The 22,646-nt window shown below is 35.7% G+C and overlaps 1 protein-coding gene across 6 annotated transcripts in view; it reads left to right on the top strand.

Moving 5' to 3' along the window:
* LDAH (lipid droplet associated hydrolase) overlaps positions 1–22,646 on the top strand; it is a 104,830-nt gene that overhangs the window by 1,474 nt on the left and 80,710 nt on the right. The window contains exons 2-4 of one of the 6 annotated variants that reach the window (XM_025454553.3): positions 619–763; positions 1,094–1,180; positions 19,902–20,057. In XM_025454553.3, the coding sequence (XP_025310338.1) occupies positions 19,904–20,057 (154 nt within the window). In that variant the 5' untranslated portion in view covers positions 619–763; positions 1,094–1,180; positions 19,902–19,903. Of the gene's footprint in view, positions 1–618; positions 764–1,093; positions 1,181–19,108; positions 19,198–19,901; positions 20,058–22,646 lie in introns of those variants that run through there. The other 5 variants (XM_025454552.3, XM_025454554.3, XR_004806449.2 and 2 more) reach the window with 5 other exon arrangements.

The raw sequence follows: 22,646 nt of genomic DNA, 5'->3' as shown, positions 1-22,646 counted from the left end.
AATCTTTACTCGTAAAGGCTTGTGTGGGTTTTTTTAAGAACTTCTTTCTTAAACCATAAATGGAAATGTCTCTTTTGGATTTTTTTTTTTCCATTTTTTCACCTAAAGGTGAAGAAGGCCTACAGACCTAAAGCCCCACTTTCCAGCATAGGTATATAGGGGGCAATCAAAGCAACACAGTAGGTGCTCCTCTGAAACTGGTGTTTATTTTGATAACTTCGACCTTTGTAATAGGTGATTTTCTTTTTCTTTCCTGAAAAGCCCATCCTCTTCTCATTTTCTCATTTCTATTATTACTATACTTAGAACTAAATGCTAATTCTGAAATCTACTTCAAGTATACTTCAAAGGAAAATTGGTATATTACTTTCAGTGAGTGTATTTAATATATAAATAGAGAAGTTCATACAAATTTGTGAAATTCTTGGTTTTCGCTGATGTCCAGAAGCTGAAAACTACTTTCTGGGACAATAAAAAAATTATTTCGTGTGTGATTACAATTTATAATTGCTTTCTGGGACAATAAAAAAATTATTTTGTGTGTGATTACAATAATAGTTGGTGGCTTAAAACCCGCAAAGGAGTTATGAAAAAAATTTTTTTTTTTACTTTTTCAAGAAAAGATAATTCTGCAAGTTCATCATGAGTATAGCATGTGCTTCATGAAGTTTTGGTACTTCTGCAGTGGGGATGATAGACTTTGTATTCATCATATAAGCTTCTTCTGACCCAGTTAAACAGGTTGAGAAGAATCTCACTGGAGGTTAGTATGCGGTCATTAAGATATCAAAATTAGTTGAAATATAAAAGTAAAAAAATTGTAAAATTGGTGGTTTCATGACCACTTATCAAGGAAGAGCAAGAGACTGTTGCACAGAATTTTGGTATAATGTGCATCATGCCCATTCCTTTGACTTTCTCCTATAATATGCGATCTTTTTGGAGTCTGTAGTACTGCATAAAATTTCAGAGTGATATGTGACTGGGAAGTATTGGAGTAGGAGTCAGAAGACTATCGAATTGATTTTACTATTTTAAAGCCCTATAACTTTGGACAAATAATACTACATCAGTTGTACTGCCTATTTTGCAGCCATTGTTAAGGTCAGAAGAGAAGGATGAGAATGTACTTCACAAAGGAAAGGAACTACAAAAAAAGAACGTGGTTTTGTTGCAGTTGGTAAGATGATCATTACGTCAACATAGAATATGATTCTTGCTTCAACAGCTATTTGGAGAAAGATGGAATGGATATAAATTTAATGGTTATAGCAGACTGTAAAAAAATTTCTGTTTATGCATCTGTATTATGTGGTGACTTTCAGCTTTGTATGTCTTGAAGCTTTGGGCTGTGATAAGATTCTCAATTTTTCTCTTTAATTCCACTTGTACCAATTGCAATTAAATAAATATGCGTGGTTTTAATTTTTATTTTGAAATAATTCTAGGTTAACAGGAAGTTGCAAAAAAAATATACAAAGAGGTCCCCATGTGCCATTCCACTAACCTTCCCCAATGGTAGTATCTTGTATAACTTAAAGCAGAAAATTGGCATTAATATATCCACAGAATTTACTGAGATTTCCTCTATTTCACAAGCACTCATTTGAGTGTGTATACATATATATAGCTTCATATAATCAGCCATCTCATCACACCCCAGTCCCTAACCGCTGGTAACCACTATTCTCCAACTTGATAATTTTGCCTATTTCAAAAATGTAGTATAAACACAATCATATAGTATAGGACTTTTTGAGATTTCTTTATTTTGCATACTTCCTTTGAGATCCATTCAAGTTGTTGAGTATGTCAATAATTTGTTTCTTTTTATTGCTGAGTAGTATTCTATGGTATGACTGTATCACAGTTTGTTTAACCATTAATTTGTCGAAGGACATTTGGGTTGTGTCCAGTTATAGGCTATTACAATTACAAATGCTATAAACCTTTGAAATTTTGTGTGAACATATTTTTATTTCTCTGGGATAAATACCCAAGAATGCAATTGCTGGATCATATAGTGTATATTTAGTTAATTTATGTGATCATATATTTTTTCTTCTTTAGCACCTTGTTATGGTGGATTACATTGTTTAATTTTTGAATGTTAAACATATGTGGAATAGGTCCCACTTGATCATAATATATAATATTTTTATATATTGCTGGATTATTTTTGCTAATATTCTGTTAAGATGTAGATATGAGATGTATTGGTACATAGTTTTCTTTTCATGTGCTGTCTTTGGTTTTGTCTTTATCAGCACACTAGTATTCTGTAGAGTCTTTAGTGATAAACCTATATTTCATTCTTGGTATTAGTAATTTGTGCCTTCTATCTTTCTCAGTGGAGTTTTATTGATTTTATTGGTCTTTTTCAAAGAACTAGTTCTTTATTTAATTCATTTTTCTCTACTTCCAATTTTATTGATTTTTTTATCTGATATTTATTTTCTTCCTCTGCCTGTTTTCTTCCTCTGCCTGCCTTACCTTTATTCTACTCTTTTTTCTAGTTTCTTCGTTATTGACTTAAGACCTTTTCTCATTTCTGATGTTAGCATATAGTGCTATAGATTTCCCTCTCAACATTGCTTTCATTGTATCTCACAAATTTTTATATATTGTATTTCCGTTTTCATGGAGTTTTATGTATTCCTAAAATTCCTTTGAAACTTCTGCTTTGACCTGTGGATTAGGTAGATGTGTGTTCTCTCGTTTCTGGGTATTTGGAGATTTACTTGTTGTCTTTCTATTATTGATGTCTAGCCTTATTCCATAATGAAGACATAAGCTAAATGATTTTAATTCCTTTACATATGTTGTATGACCCAGAATATGGTGTATCTTGGTGAGTGTTCCACTGGCCCTTGAAAGGAATACCTAGTCTGCTGGTATTGGATGTCAGTTACATGTCAATTTCATCCTGTTGGTTGATGGGATGTTCCATTCTTCCCCACTTTGTTGATTGTCTATCTAGTAGTTCTTTGATTACTGAGATTGCCAACTATAATTGTGCCTTTTTCTTTCTCTTTTTCAGCTCTATTAGTCTTTGCTTAATGTATTTTGAATGTCAGTTGTTCATTGAATATATATTTTTTAAAAGATTTTATCCATTTATTTGAAAGAGAGAGGGAGCATGTGCACAGAGGGAGAGGTGGAAGCCGACTCCCCACTGAGCACTCCCCAATGTGGGGCTTGATCCCAGAACCTTGAGATCATGACCTGAGCTGAAGGCAGATGCTTAACTGACTAAGCCACTCAGGCGCCCCACACATACATTTAAGATCTTTTGGGTGAATTAATCCTTTTATCATTATGACGTGTCCCTCTTTATCCAGTTATTTTCTTTGCTATGAAGTCTACTTTTTGTGACAGTAATATAGTATAGTAATATAGCCAAATTTGCTTTTAAGAAATGATATTAGTGGGATCCCTGGGTGGCGCAGCGGTTTGGCGCCTGCCTTTGGCCCAGGGCGCGATCCTGGTAGACCCGGGATCGAATCCCACATCGGGCTCCCGGTGCATGGAGCCTGCTTCTCCCTCTGCCTGTGTCTCTGCGCCTCTCTCTCTCTCTGTGTGACTATCATAAATAAATAAAAATTTAAAAAAAAAAGAAATGATATTAGTAAAAAAAAATGATATTAGCACAATGTATCTTTTTTCATTCTTTTATCTTCAGCCTATGCATGTCATTATGTTTGAAATGAGTTTCCTGTAGACAACATATAGTTTGGTCATGTTTCTTTTTAAATCCTTACTACCTTTCTTTGCCATTCAACTGGTATAATTAGACCATTCATATTTGAAGTAATTATAGATATTTTAGGGCATAATTCAGCCATTTTATTATTATTTCTTTTCTGTCTGTTTCCTCATTTCTGTTTCTCTTTTCTTGCTTCTTGTAGGCTACTTGAATATTTCTTAGAATTCCATTTGGGAGCACCTGGGTGGCTCATTCAGTTAAGCATCTGACTCTTGATTTCGGCTTAGGTCATAATTCCTGGGTGGTAAGATTCAGTACCCCCCCCCCCCAACTCCATTAGCTCCACGCTGGTTGGGAGTCTGGTTGGGATCCTCTCTCTCCTTCTGCCCCTGCCCGTCCCACTTGCGCGCTCTCTCTCTTTAAAAAAAAAAAAAAAAAAAAAAAAATCCGTTTGACATTTTATTTTAGTTTATTGCTTAGTATACTGTTTTTTTTAGTGATTGCCCTCGATATAACGGTTATATATGTGTAACATCACACAGCCTGCTAGTAGTGACATTTTACTACCTCAAGTGAAATGTAGAAACCTTACTTATATTTAGGTCCTTTTACCCTCTCCACTTCTTACATATGTCATATTTCCTCTATATACACTGAGCAGCACATCAAACAATGCTATAACTTTTGGTTCAATCATCAAATATGATTTAAAAGATTTATAAGGAGAGGATAGTCCATTATATTAACCACTGCTTTTAACCATTCCATTGTTCTTCCTCTTCTGAAGTTAAACCTTATTTACTTATTTCTTTCTGTTTGGAGAACTTCCTAAGGATAGATCTATTAGTCACAAATTCCTTTTGTTCTTCTTCACTTGAGAATATCTTTATTTACCCTTCACTTTTGAGGGGTAATTTATCCTGATAGGAATTTGGGGTTGACAGTTATTTTCCTTCAGCACTTGAAAAATGTGCCACATTTTTCTGGCCTCCCTGATTTCTGATGAGAAATCTGACATTCAAATTCTTGTTCCCCTGTGGATACTATGTCTTCTCTGTCCGCTTTTAAGATTTTTTTCCTTGTTTTGGTTTTCTGAAGTTTGTATTTCTATAGTTAAGAAGCTCCCAGTAAGGGGATGCCTGGGTGACTCAGTGGTTGAGCATCTTTGTCTTGTGGGATCCTGGGATTGAGTCCCGCATCAGGCTTCCCACAGGGAGCCTGCTTTCCCAACTCTGCCTATGTCTCTGCCTCTCTCTTTGTCACTCTTATGAATAAATAAATATTTAAAAAAAAAGAAGCTCCCAGTAAGTATGAAAATTTATTATATGAAAAATAATTGTATTTTAATTCACTGGAGAAAAGATGGTTTCTTTATTAAATGGTATTAGCACATGTAGCTTTCTATCTGAAAGAAAACAAGGTAGATAGTTATATAGGTAGATCAAAAGTTAAAATGTGAACACTAGAATGACAAAAATGAAAATAAACATCTACGAAGTTGTATGTAAAATATAGGAGCCCAGAAAAGGGTTGAGTGTCAGCAATATACAAAATTCTTTTATAAGCCAATAAAAAAAAGATAAATAACCCATTTAAAACATGGGCATATAAATAGTTCATAGAAGAAAAAGTTCAAAAGCAAGCAAACATTAAAAGATGTTCAAATGCACTAAGCAGCAGAGAAATGCAAACTAGAGTGAGGTATAAAATATCTGAAGACTTAAAAATAATGGTACTACTTATTGATGATAGGATTATAAAGGGAAGGATACCTTCCTAGATTGCTAGAGGAAATGTGATTCTTACAGTCTTTTTGGAAAGCAGTCTGGCAACACCTGTTAAAATTCAAGGCGGTAACTCCATACTTGGGAATCTGGCCATTAGAAACAAAAGAACTGGTATGTATGGATATATGTAAGAACATGGAGATTTAAGAGTACTTATTGCAACGTTGTCCCAAAACACTGGGAACTAATTGAGTGCCTGTTAACAGGGAAATGGTCACATGAATTATGGTGTATCCATATTATAGAAACATTAAAAATAATGAATTAGTTATTCTGTTAGATTTGGCAGTATTTTCGTGTGTTATTAAGTATGAAAGCAAAATGCATTGAACTGTGTATAATATCCTCCTATTTATCAAACACTGACAACTTATATTTATCAAATTGTGTATAAGTACTTATGAATATTTGTATGTGACTACAGAAAAACATGGAAGACTTTATAACTAAGTTAGTAAGATGTGTTTCCAAGTGATATGCATGGAAGTGAAAAGGAGAAGTAGAGATGAGGCATGTAAAAGATTAAAAAATATTGACTATTAAAAAAAATCTCAGAATATTTCTCATTTATCCATTCCAATGAAATTATACATAAGGTATATATACATAAGTAAAATTTCTCAAAGAATGTGACCTCTGGAGTCATTCAGACATCTGGGTTTAAATTTCAGCCCCAATCCAGCTTACTAGTTGTGTGACCTTAACATAAATTCCTTAGTATCTTTCAATCCATTATCTCCTCACATGTTTTGTTGGGGTAGAGGGAGGAAACAATAATGCACATCACCATAAGATTGCTGTTGGAGTAAGTGATACTATATTTATAACATGTTTAGCACAGCACCTGGTTTATAGAAAGTACTCTTAAAATGTGAATTCTTAATATTGCCTCATTTCTCTTGCTTTTTGATATTTATATATTTTCAGAAATTCATTACCAGCCCCTAACTTTCTTGAAACATTCCCTGTGGCTCACATGTCTTTACATATCTTATTAGTTCACGCCTATTCCTAATTGTTTCTTTTCATTCTTTTGCTGTCTTCTTTTTTTCTTGCCCAGGGATATCCCTCGCCACGGTATCCCCACCTCCAAATTCCAGCAGGAGCCGTCAAAGAATCTTTTGAGTTAGGTGACTGGGTGAATAATGGTACTCTGTATGGCAACAGAGAAGTCAGGGTATAGGGTCTGTAGAGTTGATTTTTGAAATAAAGTGATTTGTATTTTTGGCACTTATGAAAGGTTGATATATCAGGGAGGCACCCAGATAAAAGTGCTCAGTAGTTAGCACTTAAAGGGAGAAGGTTCTACCCTGGGCAGAACCTTTGGATATAGGGAATGGGGGAGGAAAATGTCTCAATGAGGACGGGGAGGTATCAGTGAAGCCAAGGTAAGGGAGCTCTTTAAGAAGGAGCTGGGCAAATCATATCTCTACTGAGACCTTCTGGAGCTTTGGTTCTGTAGCTCCTACTGTCTTCTGCTCTTGTCCCTTATTTTCTTGAAACTTAGAATATTTGTAACTCAATCAACTTCCTTTCCTCCAACTAACTTCCCTTCCCTGGTAGTTCCTCTTTATGTGAGTAGTACTTCCATTCTCCTCATCTTAGCATAGAATTTAAGTCATCTTTGTGATTTGCCCTTCCCTAGCTTCTCATAGAGAATCATTACTAAGACTTGAGTCTCACATTCACTCCTTTATTCCCACCCTTACTTCTTGCTTAGGTTATTTTGATAGTTTCCAAACTCTAGTGTAGTCTTCTTCTTTTTTTTTTTTTTTGTCTTTCACAATCTTTTTAAAAGAACTACATTAAAAATGTAAAAAAAAAAAAACTACATTAATCAAATCCTTCCCCATTTTTAATCTAAACTCAATTAACCCACATACACTACATCATTAGTTTCAGATGTACAGTTCAGTAATAAATCAATCACATGTAACTCCCAGTGCTTATCAGATCATGTGCCCTCCTTAGTGCCCATCACCCAGTTACCCATCCCCCTACCTTCCCTCCAGCAACCGTTGCTTTGTTTCCTATAGTTAAGGTTTGCTCATGGTTTGTCTCCCTTTCGGATTTTTTTCCATTGCGTTTTCACTTGCTTCCCTTATGATCCTCTGTGCTGTTTCGTTTCTTCTACATATGAGTGAAACCATATGATAATTCTTTTCTCTGACTAACTTATTTCACTCAGCATAATACCCTCCAGTTCTATCCATGTCAATGTAAATGGTAAAATTTCATTTTTTCTAATGGCTGAGTAATATTCCATTATATATAATTCATATATATAATTCCATATATTCCATATATTATATATATTATATATGTATAATATATAGATCTCACATCTTTATCCATTCCTCTGTTGATGGGCATCTGGGCTCTTTCCATAGTTTAGCTATTGTGGACATTGCTGCTATAAACAATGGGGTGCAGGTACCCCTTCAGATCACTACGTTTGTATCTTTGGGGTAAATACCTAGTACTGTAATTGTTGGGTCATAGGGTAGCTCTATTTTTAACTTCTCGAGGAACCTCCATACCATTTTCCAGAGTGGCTACACCAGCTTGCATTCCCAACAGCAGTGTAAGAGCGTTGACAGTATATGTTCTTACAATCCATGAGCATGAAGTGTTTTTCCATTCTTTTGTGTCTTCCTCAATTTCTTTCATGAGCGTTCTATAGTTTTCTGAATACAGATCCTTTGCCTCTTTGACTAGGTTTATTCCTAGGTATCGTATAGCTTTTGATGCAATTGTAAATAGGATAGATTCCTTAATTTCTCTTTCTTTCTCATTGTTAGTATATAGAAATGAAACTGGTTTCTGTGCATTAATTTTTATATCTTGCCACTTTGCTGAATTCCTGTATGAGTTTGAGCAATTTTGGGGAGGCATCTTTCAGGTTTTTCATATAGAGTATCATGTCATCTGCAAAGAGTAAGTGTTTGACTTCTTTGCCAATTTGGGTGACTTTTATTTCTTTTTGTTGTCTGATTACTGAGGCTAGAACTTCTAATACTGTGTTGAACAGGAGTGATGAGTAGACATCCCTGTTTCTGAACTTAGGAGAAAAGCTGTCAGTTTTTCCCCATTGAGAAATATTTACTGTGGGCATTTCATATATGGCTTTTATGGTATTGAGGTATGTTCTTTCCATCCCTACACTGTGAAGAGTTTAATCAAGAAAGGGTGCTATACTTTGTCAAATGCTTTTTCTGCATCTATCAAGAGGATCTTTTCCTTTTTTTTATTAATGTAGTGTATCACGTTGATTTGCAGATGTTGAACCACACTTGCAGCCCTGTTATAAATCCCACTTGGTCGTGGTGAATGATCTTTTTAATGGACTGTTGGATCCTATTGGCTAGTATTTTGGTGAGAATTTTGGCATCCATGTTCATCAGGGAAATTGGTCTGTAATTCTCCTTGTAGTGGGGTCTTTGTCTAGTTTTGGGATCAAGGTAATGCTGGCCTCGTGGAAAGAGTTTGGAAGTTTTCCTTCCATTTCTATTTTTTGAAACAGCTTCAAAAGAATGGGTATTAGTTCTTCTTTAAATGTTTGGTAGAATTCCCCTAGGAAGCCATCTGGCCCTGGACTCTTGTTTGTTGGGAGATTTTTGATTACTGCTTCAATTTCCTTGCTGGTTATGGGTCTCTTTAGGCTTTCTATTTCTTCCTGTTTCAGTTTTGGTAGTTTATACATCTCTAGGAATACATCCATTTCTTCTATATTGCTTAATCTGTTGGCATATAGTTGCTCGTAATATTTTTTTAAGATTTTATTTATTCATGAGAGACACAGAGAGAGAGGCAGAGACAGATGGAGAAGCAGGCTCCCTGTTGGGAGCCTGATGCAGAACTTGATCCCAGGACCCCAGGATCACGACCTGAGACAAAGGCAGACACTCAACCACTGAGCCACCCAGGCACCCCTCATAATATGTTCTTATAATTGATTATATTTCTTCAGTGTTAGTTATGAACTCTTCTCTTTCATTCATGATTTTATATGAGTCTTTGCTCTTTTCTTTTTGGTAAGTTTGGCCAGCGGTTTATCAACTTATTAATTCTTTCAGAGAACCAGCTCCTGGTTTAGTTCATCTGTTCTACTGTTCTTTTGGTTTCTATTTCATTCATTTCTGCTCTAATCTTTATTAATTCTCTTCTCCTGCTGGGTTTAGCCTTTATTTGCTGTTTTTCCTCCAGCTCCTTTATGTGTAAAGATAGGATGTGTATTTGAGACCTTTAAGTTTCTTCAGAAAAGCTTGTATTGCTATGCACTCCCCTCTTAGGACCTCCTTTGCTGCATCCCAAAGGTTTTGAACACTTGTGTTTTAATTTTCATTTGTTTCCATGGATTTTTAAAATTCTTTAATTTTCTGGTTGACCCATTCATTCTTTAGTAGGATGCTCTTTAGCCTCCTTGTATTTGAGTTCTTTCCAAATTCCCTCTTGTGATTGAGTTCCAATTTCAAAGCATTGTGGTCTGAAAATATGCAGGGAATGATCCCAGTCTTTTGGTACTGTTTGAGACTTGATTTGTGACCCAGTATGTGATCTATTCTGGAATGTTCCATGTGTACTCGAGAAGAATGTTCTGTTGATTTAGGATGGAACGCTCTAAATATATCTGTGAAGTCCCTCTGGTCCAGTGTGTCGTTCAAAACCCTTGTTTCCTTACTGATCTTCTGCTTAGATTATCTGTCCATTGCAATGAGTGGGGTGTTAAAGTCCTCTACTATGATGATGATGATGATGTGTTTCTTTAATTTTGTTATTAATTGGCTTGTATAAATGGCTGTTCCCATGTTAGGGGCATAAATATTTACAATTGTTAGATATTGTTGGGTGGACCCTTTAATTACAACATAATGTCCTTTCTTATCTTTTCTTACAGTCTTTGGTTTAAAATCTAATTTGTCTGATATAAGGATTGCCACCTCAACTTTCTTTTGATATCTGTTAGCATGATGAGGGCATCTGGATGGCTCAGGGGTTGAGCATTTGCCTTTGTCTCAGGTTATGATACCAGGGTCCTAGGATCAAGTTAGACCTCAGGCTACCCACAGCAAACTTGCTTCTCCCTCTGCCTATGTCTCTGCCTCTCTGTATCTCCCAGGAATAAGTAAATAAAATCTTCAAAAAAAAATTTCTTAAAGCATAACTGCTTTTCCACCCCCTCACTTTCAACCTGGTGTCTTTGGGTCTAAAATGAGTTTCTTGCAGACAGCATATCAATGGATCTTTTTTATCTAATCTGATACCCTGTGTAAGTTTTGATTGGGGCATTTAGCCCATTTATATTCAGAGTAATTATTGAAAGATATTAATTTAGTACCATTGTATGACCTGTAAAGTCACTGTTTCTGTGTATTGTCTCTGTTCCTTTCTGGTCTCTGTTATTTTTGGGCCACAAATTCTTTTAGTTTCTGTTTGTCCTGGAAACTTTTTATCTCTCCTATTGTGAATGACATCCTAGCTGGATAAAGTATTCTTGGCTGCATATTTTTCTCATTTAGCACACTGAATATACCAGTCCTTTCTGGCCTGCCAGGTGTCTGTGGATAGGTCTACTGCTAGTCTACTGTTTCTACCCATGTAGTTTACAGACCTCTTGTCCCAAACTGCCTTTAGAATTTTCTCTTTGTTTCTGAGATTTGCAAGTTTCACTATTATATGTTGGGGTGTGAAACTATTTTTATTGATTTCTCTGTGCCTCCTGGACTTGAATGCCTGTTTCCTTCCTTAGACTAGGGATGTTCTCCACTATAATTTGCTCCAGCATACCTTCTGCACCCCCCCTTCCAGAATACCAATTATTTTAATATTGTCTCACTTTATGGTATCACTTATCTTTGAATTCTCCCCTCATGATCCAATAGTTGTTTATCTCTCTTTTTTTCAACTTCTTTATTCTCCATCATTTTGTCTTCTATATCACTAATTCTGTTTCCTGCTTTATTATATCCTAGCAGTTAGAGCCTCCATTATGTATTCCATCTCATTAATAGCCTTTTTGATTTCAACTGGATTAAGGTTCTTTTCAGAAAAGGATTCTCTAGTGTCTTCTCTGCTTTTTTGAAGCCCAGCTAGTATTTTTTAACTGTTATTTTGAACTCTAGTTCCAACATTTATTTATGTCCATGCTGACTAGATCCCTGGCAGTCAGTACTGCTCTTACTCTCTTTTCAGGTGAGTTTTTCTGTCTTGTCATTCTGTCCATAGAAGAATAGACGAATGAGACAACAAAATACTGAAATGGCAACAACAATCCCAGAGAAATATATACTTAACAAGTCAGAAGAGCCCCAAAACCAAAAGAAAAAGAGAGAGAAAAAGAGAATATAATCAGACGGATGGTCAGAACAGAGCAATGTGCTGGATCCTGTGTGTATTTTGGTCCATTTGTTAGAAGACTAGACTTATTGTAAAGAAATAAAAACTTATATGTGTACAGAAATAAAATTAAATATAATGGAAGAATAGAATGTCACTGTAAAAATAAAAATTAAAAAAGATTTTTAAAAAAGAATTGATCAAATAAATTTGTTGAAAAAGGGAAGAGAAAAAAATTAAGATTGAAAGACTAGAGAATCATGGGGGAAAAAAAAACATGAATTCTATATGCTGTTCTGCCCTAGTGCTGGTGTTTTGCAGTTCTCTGTATCAGTAGATTTGGTCTTGACTGGATGTTCCTGTTGATCTTCTGGGGGAAGGACCTGTTCCACTGATTCTCAGGTGGATTTGTCCCAGGCACAATTGCACCGCCCTTCCCAGGGCTAGGATAAGTAATCTGTTCCAGATTGCTCTATGGATTACAATACATGGCTTTGGTTCCCCGAATGCTTTCTCTGCCACCTTAGAGGATGAGAGTGAAAATGGTAGCCTCCCATTCTCCAACACTGGATCTGAAAGCCTGGGGCCCCCCTCCTCAGTACACCCTCGAGGAAAAGCAGTTCGTCATGCCTGTCTCCCTGGTCTCTGTCCGCACTCCATGCTGACCTAGCCTGTAACTGAGCATTTCTGTCTCAGGCATATGAGCCTATTTTGAGTCACCAAACCCTGCAGACTCCTGTGGCTCACACCTGTGCCACTCCTATTGGGCAAGGAAGGGTCTCATGATGGTTCTGCCACTTGCTGGGCCCCTGCTTGGGAGCAGTCACCCAACCATTCTGGGGTTCATGGTCCATGGTAACCTCAAGCTGAGAGCCCACTCCTGGGCTCGCTGATTGCAGCCTGAAACTCATGCCTGGAAACTCTGCCACACTCAGGCACCTCTTGTCTTCCTGTGATCCTGAGACCACACTGTCGCATCTAAGATTCCACCCCACCCACCTGAGCACCTTTCTGGCCAGGTCTTCCCTCACTGGAGCAGACCCCTAAATGTTCTGATTTTACACTCCACTGCTATATCACTTTCTGGTGCTGACTACTGAAGTCGTCTCCCTCTCCCTGTGATCTCTCTTCCTATATACCACCTGGGATTCACTACTTTGCACCGCCTACCTTGCAGAAAGTGGTTGCTTTTCTATTTGTAGAGTTGCAGCTATTCTTTTCTTAGATCTCTGGTTGAGTTTACAGATGTCCAGAATGATTTGATAGTTATCTAGATGAATTCCTGGGACTAGACAAAACTAAGGTCTTCTACTCTTCTGCCATCTTGGACTCTTCTTTTCTTAAAGGGATTTTTCATGATTCTTTATTGGATATAATCAGATGTTTTTTCATTTCATTCATTAGTTGAGACAATTATATGGTTTTCTCCTTTATTAATGTGATAAATTGACCAAATTTTGAATGTTTAAACAGTCGTACATTTCTGATATAGACACAATTTGGTCATATGTATCACTGGATTTTGCCTGCAGTATTTTCAGTGGAGTTTTTGCATCTCTGTTCATGGAGAGATTGGCCTGTAATTTTCCTTTGATATGATGTCTTTGTCAGGTATTGATATCAAGGTTCGCAAGACTCATAAAATGAATTGGGAAGAGGTCCATCTTTTTCTATTTTCTGGACAACTTTGTAAGATTGGTGTTATTTCTTCCTTAAGTGTTGACTCTCATCTGTACCTGAAATTATTCAATGTTTTTAGTAGCTATTGGACTGTTAAAAGTCTTCTAGCCTTTTTGCATTTGCCTTGGAATTTGCACATATCAAATTTATTGCCATAAAGTTCTTCTATGATACTTCTTTTATTATCTTTTTAATATCCATAGAATCTAGAGTGATATCCTCTTCACATCTGAATGGATATTTGTGCCCTTTTTTTTGATGAGTCTTTTCAGGAAGTTGTTTATAGGTCTTTTCAAAGCCTAGATTTCAGGCATTGTTAATCCTCTCAAATGTAAACTTTTTTCTACTAATTTTTATTCTTTATTACTTACTTTTCTCTATTTTTCTTTATTTGGATGCATTTAGTTTTTCTGACTAATTAAGATAGATGTTTAGATCTTTGATTTCCAGCCCTTTTTTCTGATATTTTAGAAAGCGTTTTAAGACTTTAAATTTTCTGCAGTCATACCTTTTTCTGCATCCAATTCATTTTGATATATCTTTTTCATTATTTATTTCATTATTATTTGGTTGTCAATTATGTTGTGAATTCTTCTCTTACTCGTGAGTTATTTGGTGGTTTATTGCTAAATTTCCAAAATTTGGGGGATTTTCTTATTTTTTTTTAATTTTATAGCTTAATTCTACTGTGGTTAAAAATATACTCTATTATATTATTTCACTTTTTGGAAATTTGTTGAGACTTGATATATGGCTCAGTATATGGTCAGTTTATGTTCTATGAACACTTGAAAAGGATGTGCATTTTACCATTATATGGTATAGAATTCTACACATGTAAATAATGTTCATTGTGTTCGTATAAACAATTGCATTATTCAAATTTTCTTTATTTTCATTGACTTTTCTTGGTTTTGTATATCAGATACTGAAGTATGTCAGAATCTTCCACTTCCAAGACCACTTCCATGATTGTGATCTTTATTTCTCCTTTTACATTTGTCAATTTTTAATTTATCTCTGGGGGCTAAAATTTTAAGTCCATGTTTATTTAAAATTGTTATGGTCTCCTCGTGGATTGACTTTTTGAAATGCTCCTGTTTATCTCTCATATACTTTTTACTTTAAAGTTTACTTTTTAAATCTGATCTCAGTATAAGTATACCACCTCTTCTTTGATTAGTATATCTGTGGTAAATTATATCCATCCTTTCACTTTTGTTCCTTATGTATCTTTATTCTTAATGTATATCATTTATAAGCATACAGTTACATGTTTTATTTTTATCCAATCTGATCATATTTGCCTTTATCTAATTAGCATAATTGGTCTATTTACATTTAATTTATTACTGATATATTTTCACTTAATATATTACTGACATATTTGTGTTTAACTATGTAATTTTACTATCGTTTTAAAATGTATTTGTTATACCTGTTCTGAGTTACTTCTCTGCTTTCCTCTCATTTTCATATTAAATGTATTCTCTCTTTCCTATCTTATTTCACATTCTTGAATGGTTCTTTTATTGATTACTGATTTTTTAACAGGTTTTTTTTTCAATATTTTCTGGCTTTTCAAATTGTTCCACTAAGAACAATTTTTTGTTCTTAGTGGAACAATTTGAAACAACAAGCTAGTGTTTCCTTGCTAACATAGGATTGAACTTAATTTTAGTGTACATTTTAAATTTAAAAAAACAAAAAAAAAGTCTAATTTAAAACAACTCCCAGATTCATGAGATTTAGAGATCACCAGCATGTTAATGTTTGCTACTAGAGTAACTAAAAACCTATAGAACTTTAAATAAAGCTGCTGCTGCTTTTTTTGTACATATGTTTACTTCTTATATTGTGTTTTGAAAATAATTACAAATTCAGTATCTTGTCCCTGGGACTTTAAAAATTTAATTTTCATTTGCTCAGTCACTAAACATTTCACAAGTAATTTTAGTATTAGTGCCCAGAAAAAGCATTAACTAACTGCCAGTCAGAGCTCAGACACATGCAAAGTATATGCTCTGCTCTGTGTAGTTGTTGGGCAATAACACAGCCTACAACTTGTATAAAGATTTTATCATTTGAAAAAGCTTAGGAGCTTCTTAGCTGGCTTGTTTGTATATATGATAAGTAGTACAAGTTATTGTTACGCATTGTTAGGGTTTTAACTTTGAAAGAAAATCATCTCACTATATTTCAAAGGTAATGTAATTTAATTGATGACTACAACACAAGTTTGTGGTTTTTTGTTTGTTTCAAGTTTTTATTTAGTTTCCATTTAGTTAACATATAGTGCAGTATTTTCAGGAGTAGAATTTAGTGATTCATCACTTACATACAACACCCGGCACTCATCACAACGAGTGCTCTCCTTAATACCCATCACCCATCTAGCCCATCCCCCACCCACCTCCTTTAATCAACTGTTCTCTCTTGTTAAAAGACCCTCTCTTTTTCTAATCCCCTTCCCTTATGTTCATCTGTTTTGTTTTGTAAATTCCACATATGAGTAAAATCGTATGGTATTTATCTTTCTCTGACTGACTACTTAGCATAATACAGCTCCATCCATGTTGTTGCACATGACAAGATTTCATTCTTTTGATGGCTGAGTAATATTCTATTGTGTATATACACCACCTATTCTTTAATCCATCCATCTGTTGATGGACATTTGGGCTCTCTCTATAATTTGGCTATCGCTGATAATGCTGCTATAAACATCTAGTTGCATGTGCCCCTTCGAATCAGTATTTTTATATTCTTTGGGTAAACACCTACTTGGGTAATTACCCAGTGTAATTGCTGGGTCCTAGTGTGGTTCTATTTTTAACTTTTTGAGGAACATCCACACTGTTTCCAGAGTAGCTGCACCAGTTTGCATTCCCACCAACAGTGCAGGAGAGTCCCCCTTCTCCACTACCTCACCAACATCTGTTGTTTCCTGGCTTGTTAATTTTAGCCATTTTGACTGGTGTGAAGTGGTATATCATTGTGGTTTTGATTTGTATTACCAAGTTTTTTTTTTTTAATCTGTATCATTTGGGGATCCCTGGGTGGCACAGCGGTTTGGCGCCTGCCTTTGGCCCAGGGCGCGATCCTGGAGACCCGGGATCGAATCCCACATCGGGCTCCCGGTGCATGGAGCCTGCTTCTCCCTCTGCCTGTGTCTCTGCCTCTCTCTCTTTCTCTCTGTGTGACTATCATAAATAAATAAAAATTTAAAAAAATTTAAAAAAATAAAAAAATGAATCTGTATCATTTGCAGTTCTTACATGGATGAATAAAGCAGAATTCTTATCGAGTAGACAAAATAAAATGCAAACATTATTTGGATTTGGATGCTAAAGCTAAATGAGACTCATTTATAAATCCACTTCCAAATATTTTTGTTCATTAGTATAGCCTCATTGTTCTCACTGGCTAACTTTATAATCAATATTATAAATTTGAACCTCTAAAATTTGTACTGCTCAGATGTTGCTTTTCTGTTTTACGTATTGTCTTGGTTTTTGTAAGATTTAATTGGAAAAAAATTTTTACTAAATAAAATTAAAGTCATTAATCTAAGCCAAAGAACACATACATTTAGATAAAGCTTGCCTAAGTTGTACACATTGTATCCACACTTGGTTTTTATCCAGCCTGTCTTGATGTTTATCAAAACTCATTTCATTCGAGATTGCTTGTAGGCTGTGACTGTGGGTGGGGCCATCAGCCTCTACTATTTTATAAATAGAACACATTGTCCCTTCTTAATGGGACACGTGTTTGCACACTGAATTACCTTGGAATAAGGTAAGGAAGGATTTTAATTCTCATACTTTAAGGTTTCCTCTGCCTTTGTTTGTTAATGTTTGGGCAGTGTGGGGTTCAGAAACATAAGAGTGAAGTAAAATAAAAAGATGTTTTATAATATACAGGTTTACTCCATGTTTCTTAGTTGTATTTTATTTGAGGTATTTCAGAGGTATAGTTATTCTTTTGTTTGTTTTCCAAATTTTATAGACTGTGTTTGAGTTTCATGTCTTTGAATTCTCATTAATTCTGTGGCTAATCAAACTCCCAAGATATCATTTGCTTAAAGTTAAGTATTTATAAGTTAAATATAGTTAATAACTTTGGATTCTTTTCTGGTATAAGTATTCAGTTTAGCCAGTGTCTCTTCTGATGGTGCTCTACTGTCATGCAGTATAGAACAACTAAATCTAATATTGTTTCCAACATTTTACAAATGACATCATAAGACCTTTATCAATACACTATGTCTTGTGACAGTTTAAGAGATTACAGTGACATTTATTGGTGAATTAAAAATCAGTCCTGAAGAAGATGATACTTTTATTTTAGTCCATTTATTTTGAATGAAGAGGAGTTCCCCACTTTTGAGTGAGAATTTTTTTATTTTCTAAGTAGTTTTATTTAAGAGAGTTTTAGGCTTTTGATCACACATGGAGATTGAAATATGTTTGTTTCTTCTTCATTTCTAAATCCAATAAAATAAAGGTAAAAATAATAAAGGCATAAGTGAAGAAAATGAAAGAGGTAACATAATATCTGACTAGAGAAGTGAGATTTCAGAAATGTTAGATTGTAGGTGGGTTAATTATAGCCATTTAGCAGAGCTGGGCAGTTTTGATGGAATGTAATAGTGATCAGAAGATTGATTTATAATTTATCTAATCATTCCCCTTAATGTTGAGTCATATATATCATTCTTAGTGGCTGCATAGTGGATTATCATAATTTACATAACCAGTCTCCCATAAGTGACCATTGAAGTTCTTCAGCTCTTCAGTGTTGTAAACAGCATTCCATGCATTTATTCTTTGAAAAATATTTTAGATTTCCTTTTTAGAATTGTTTCCCCAAAATTGCTGAGTCAAAGTTCATGCCTTACAGATGTTGCCCCATTGTGCTAGATTGCCTCCCAAAGGGGATTCGCACTATTACCATCAGTGTGGAATCTCTGATTTCACTACATCTTAGCTGCTACCATTAGGTTTACCTTAAGGTGGGTATCAATCAAGGGAGGAATGGGTGGTGCTTTTAGTGGACTTGGCTGTTGTGCTGTGAGTGTGGCATGACTTGAAAAACAAGTGTACAGATTACTAGGTGAAGTTGAACTGGCTACCTCTACCACTGTTGACTTATGATAATGACAGGTGCTACAAGTTTAGAGGAAAAGGAGATTTCCTTTAGAGATGTTCAGGGAAGACCTCAAGTAGGAAGTAGAATTTGAGCCACATCTAAGTTGAGAAAGATTTGAGGAGAAATGATTTGTATAGACAATGAAGGATAGGTCAGTCTAGATCCATTCAGGAGACAGAAATCACTCAGTAACTTAAATAATAAACATAAGGAATTATTAGACTGTGGAAGAAAAAAAAACTCTCAAGTTACTAAATAAAATTCTAAAGATACTCTAGGGCTGAGGGGAAGTATCCAAGAAAAAACAAACTGTGAGTGTGGGTTTAGATCTTGTTGTAGAAGGTGTGGCTGCAGGTGTGTGGTAGAGAAACTGGATGGTTGCCTGGGTCAAAGCTGGTCAACGGTCACTATGTCAGCAGGTAAACCAAAACTGGTGGGACGTGTGCAGAGTGAGTCAGGGCTGGTGCAGATGTGAGGTCTGGCATGTGTGGTGTCTGTGTTGGAAGGTCCTCAGTAAAAAGCTCTGGGATTCAGGTGAGTTGAGGCTGGTTGGCAGGTTCAGAGAAAGTTGGGGCACTGCTCTGGGTACTGCTAGAATGGAATATTGGAGAAGCATCCCTCTTAAGCAACTCAGAGCTCTATTGGGCAGGGAAGCTCCAGGCTACTGTATGGGACAAAGGTCAGATGGCTGGTTCTTTAGTGTGCCTGTGGGCTGAGGAGAGGGTGCAGGGAGCAGCCACCTGGTCTGAGGTACATACCTTTGCTATCTAGGACTCCTGATATATTGTTGCTGTTGCTGCCAGAATAGAGAGCTAGAAAAAGAAGAAACACATAGCAGCCAGCCCAGTGCTGGAGAAAGCTGTACCCTATAGGCACCTAGCACTGGAGTGGGGTATTTTTTCAATCTTGGCACCTTTGACTTTTTGAGCTAGTTAATTCTTTGTTGCAAATGCTATCCTAGGAACCATAGAATGTTAGGCAACATCCCTGGCCAATCTAATCTTGACTCACACTCCTGTGTAGTCTTTCACTTCACTAGAAGACATGTGCACATTTTTTCCTTCCTTTTGTGGTTTGTTTTAATTTTGTGTGATCCAGAATAGTTGACTAGTCCTACATCTCCTGTATTTGTGTGTATTGATTGAAATTTGCCTTTTTAAAAATTCTTGAATATTGCCTTTTGCTCAAATTTTTACATTTTTAGCAACTCACTATATTGTTTTTCTCCTCTTATTTAGAAATGGACTCAGAAATCAAGGAAGAAGTTCCTGTGCATGAGGAATTCATTTTATGTTGTGGAGTTGAAACCCAGGTTCTAAAATGTGGGCCCTGGACTAACCTTTTCAATGAGCCAAGAGCCAACAGGCCTAAGCTGCTTATTTTTGTTATTACAGGTAAGTTGAAAATTCTGGTTGAGGAGTCTTTCTACGGATACTTATAATAACTTTTGCAGATTTTTAGGAGAAATTGATAAATATGAAAAACTTTGTGAAAGAAAATAAAATCACTCAAGCCATTGATAACAACCACCTTTAGTCCTTTAGTGGCTGGGCTTTTTGTTTTTCTTCTATGCATTTTTATTATGTATATTTCATTGTCTAATATATATATATTAAGTTATAATTGGAAGTATACTATACATATAGTTTTTTGATCCACTTTTTTAATTTTCTTAATATTTAGAATGATTAGAACTATCAAGTTTTTGACAGTTTTTTTAACAGTTTTTTCTGTATCATTCCAAGATGATTATAAGTTACTGTGTTTATTTGTCCTGAGATTCGACAACTGAGTCGTTTGTGACTTTTGCTAGATCACTATCAAAAGAGTGTTAGAGGTGGATGCTTGATTGTAGGTATTCAAAGTTCTGAAATTGTGAGTTAGAATATGTGTATATTACATTATGTGTATATATATAGTATGTATATATATATATATATATACATACTATATATATATGAGAGAACACACACACACACACACAAACATATATCAGCCTTAAAGATTAAAAGCGAAACTGTAAATATGTATCATATCATGTATAGCTAAGCCAATGGGGTATTATGGCTGCATTTCTTTTTTTTTTTTTTCTAAGATGTTATTTATTTATTTAAGAGAGAGAAACAGAGATAGTGAGAGAGCACGATCAGGGAAGAGAGGGAGAAGCAGGCTCCCCCCTGAGCAGAGAGCCCAATGGGGGCTTGATCTCAGGATCCTGGGATCATGACCTGAGCCGAAGGCAGATGCTTAACCGACTGAGCCACCCAGGTGCCCCACATTTCTTTTCTTGTACATTTTTTTCTTATTTGTTCTCCCTGGGTTAATGATTGTCTTATTTGCTTAGTTTTCTATTTTTAAATCATTTATCTTAAATCCTCCTACTGTGTTTGAGTAATCAATCAGATTTTGGTTTTTTCTTTCTTTGGAGATATCCTTCACAGAACTCTGTTCTTTGGCTCCAGTTTGAACTGACTGCTTTGTGGGTGTGCTGCACAGGCCATCCTGGAGATTCTTTTCATTTTCCTCCTGATAGATTCCATTTTCTGGATCCTATATTTTCTTATTTCTTGGTTTATTGCTTAAGCACATCTTCTAGTAACTTCCTAAGAAGAGGTGCATGGGAAGTAATCTTTTAAAGATCTATCATGTCAGAAAATGTCTTAAACTTCTAGGTTGGAGATCATTTTTCCAGACAATTTGGAGGACATTTTAGCTGTTTTCTAGGGGTCAAGACTGCTTTTGAGAATTCTCAGTATCATTCTGATTTTTTCATCTTTTGGGTTTGAAGCTCCCCTGCACGGAAAAATATTTTAGATCTTTCCTTTGTTCTACAATTCTGAAATTTTACAGCAAAAGCACCTTGGTATAGATGTTTTTTCATATGCTATCAGCTTCAGTGGACACTTTTAAACCAGAAACTCATCTACTTCAATTCTAAAAGCTCTGTTTTTTCTTTTATTATAGTCTCCTTGTCTCATGGGAGCATTATCATTTCCTTTGGCTTCTTGCATTGTTAGAATTTTTACTGTTTGTTTGCATTTTTCTTAAAAAAAAAAAAACAAAACCCTTTTTTAAGAAAGAGGATGACATAGACAGCTAATTGGAATCTTTGTCTTCAGTGATGAGGCTTTTCCCAGGTTTGCCTAGAGTGACCAACCATCATAGTCATAGATGAGATTTTCTAGGACACATGATTTTCGATTTTCGGTACTAAAACCACAACAGTCCTAGGCAAAACAGGATGGCTAGTCACCCTAGGAATCGTCACGCTAGGGTAATTGGGTAGGGACCCAGCATTTCACTGGAGAATTTCCAGCTTTCAGTATCTACAGCTATTTCTTGAGTCATTCAGTTTTCCCAGGAAGGAGTCTTCCCGTATCTAGTTTGAGGAATAGAAGCCTCTTTGCTAATGTTCAGGGCTGAACAAGGGAAAGAATGTTGGGAGTCTCAGTGTTTAGTAACACTTAACCCCTTCTCAGTATAGTGCTTCTGTTCTCAACTGACATAAGATTCCTGATCTAAAACCTCCCTTCCGGGATGCCTGGGTGGCTCAGCGGTTGAGCATTGCCCCTGCCTGGGGTCCAGGATCAAGTCCCACATTGGGCTCCCTGTGGGGAGCCTGCTTCCCCCATGCCTAAGTCTCTGCCTCTCTCTTTCAGTATCTCTCATGAATAAATAAAAATCTTTAAAAAATAAAATAAAATCTCCCTTCCATTTAACCTCTTCTGGAAATAAAACTTCGAGTCTCCTGCCATGATGTAAGAGTCTTTTTGGAAAATAGTCGGTTGGCATCTATTATAATTAAAAATACATATACTTTGCCAGCAGTGAGGAAAGTTTGCAATTATAGGCATGACATGTGCTATTTGGTGGAGCAGAAATGTGAGACCATGGCAGAGTATAGGATTAAGAAACTAAGGAGATATGTTGTCTTAGACTGGAGATGGGATAACCATCTGACACTAGCAGGAAGGAGGTGAAGT

Source organism: Canis lupus, chromosome 17 (genome assembly GCF_003254725.2).
Source record: "Canis lupus dingo isolate Sandy chromosome 17, ASM325472v2, whole genome shotgun sequence".
NCBI lineage: Eukaryota > Metazoa > Chordata > Mammalia > Carnivora > Canidae > Canis > Canis lupus.
Note: the sequence above shows the minus strand (reverse complement) of the source record. Positions and strands in the feature narration are given on the sequence as shown.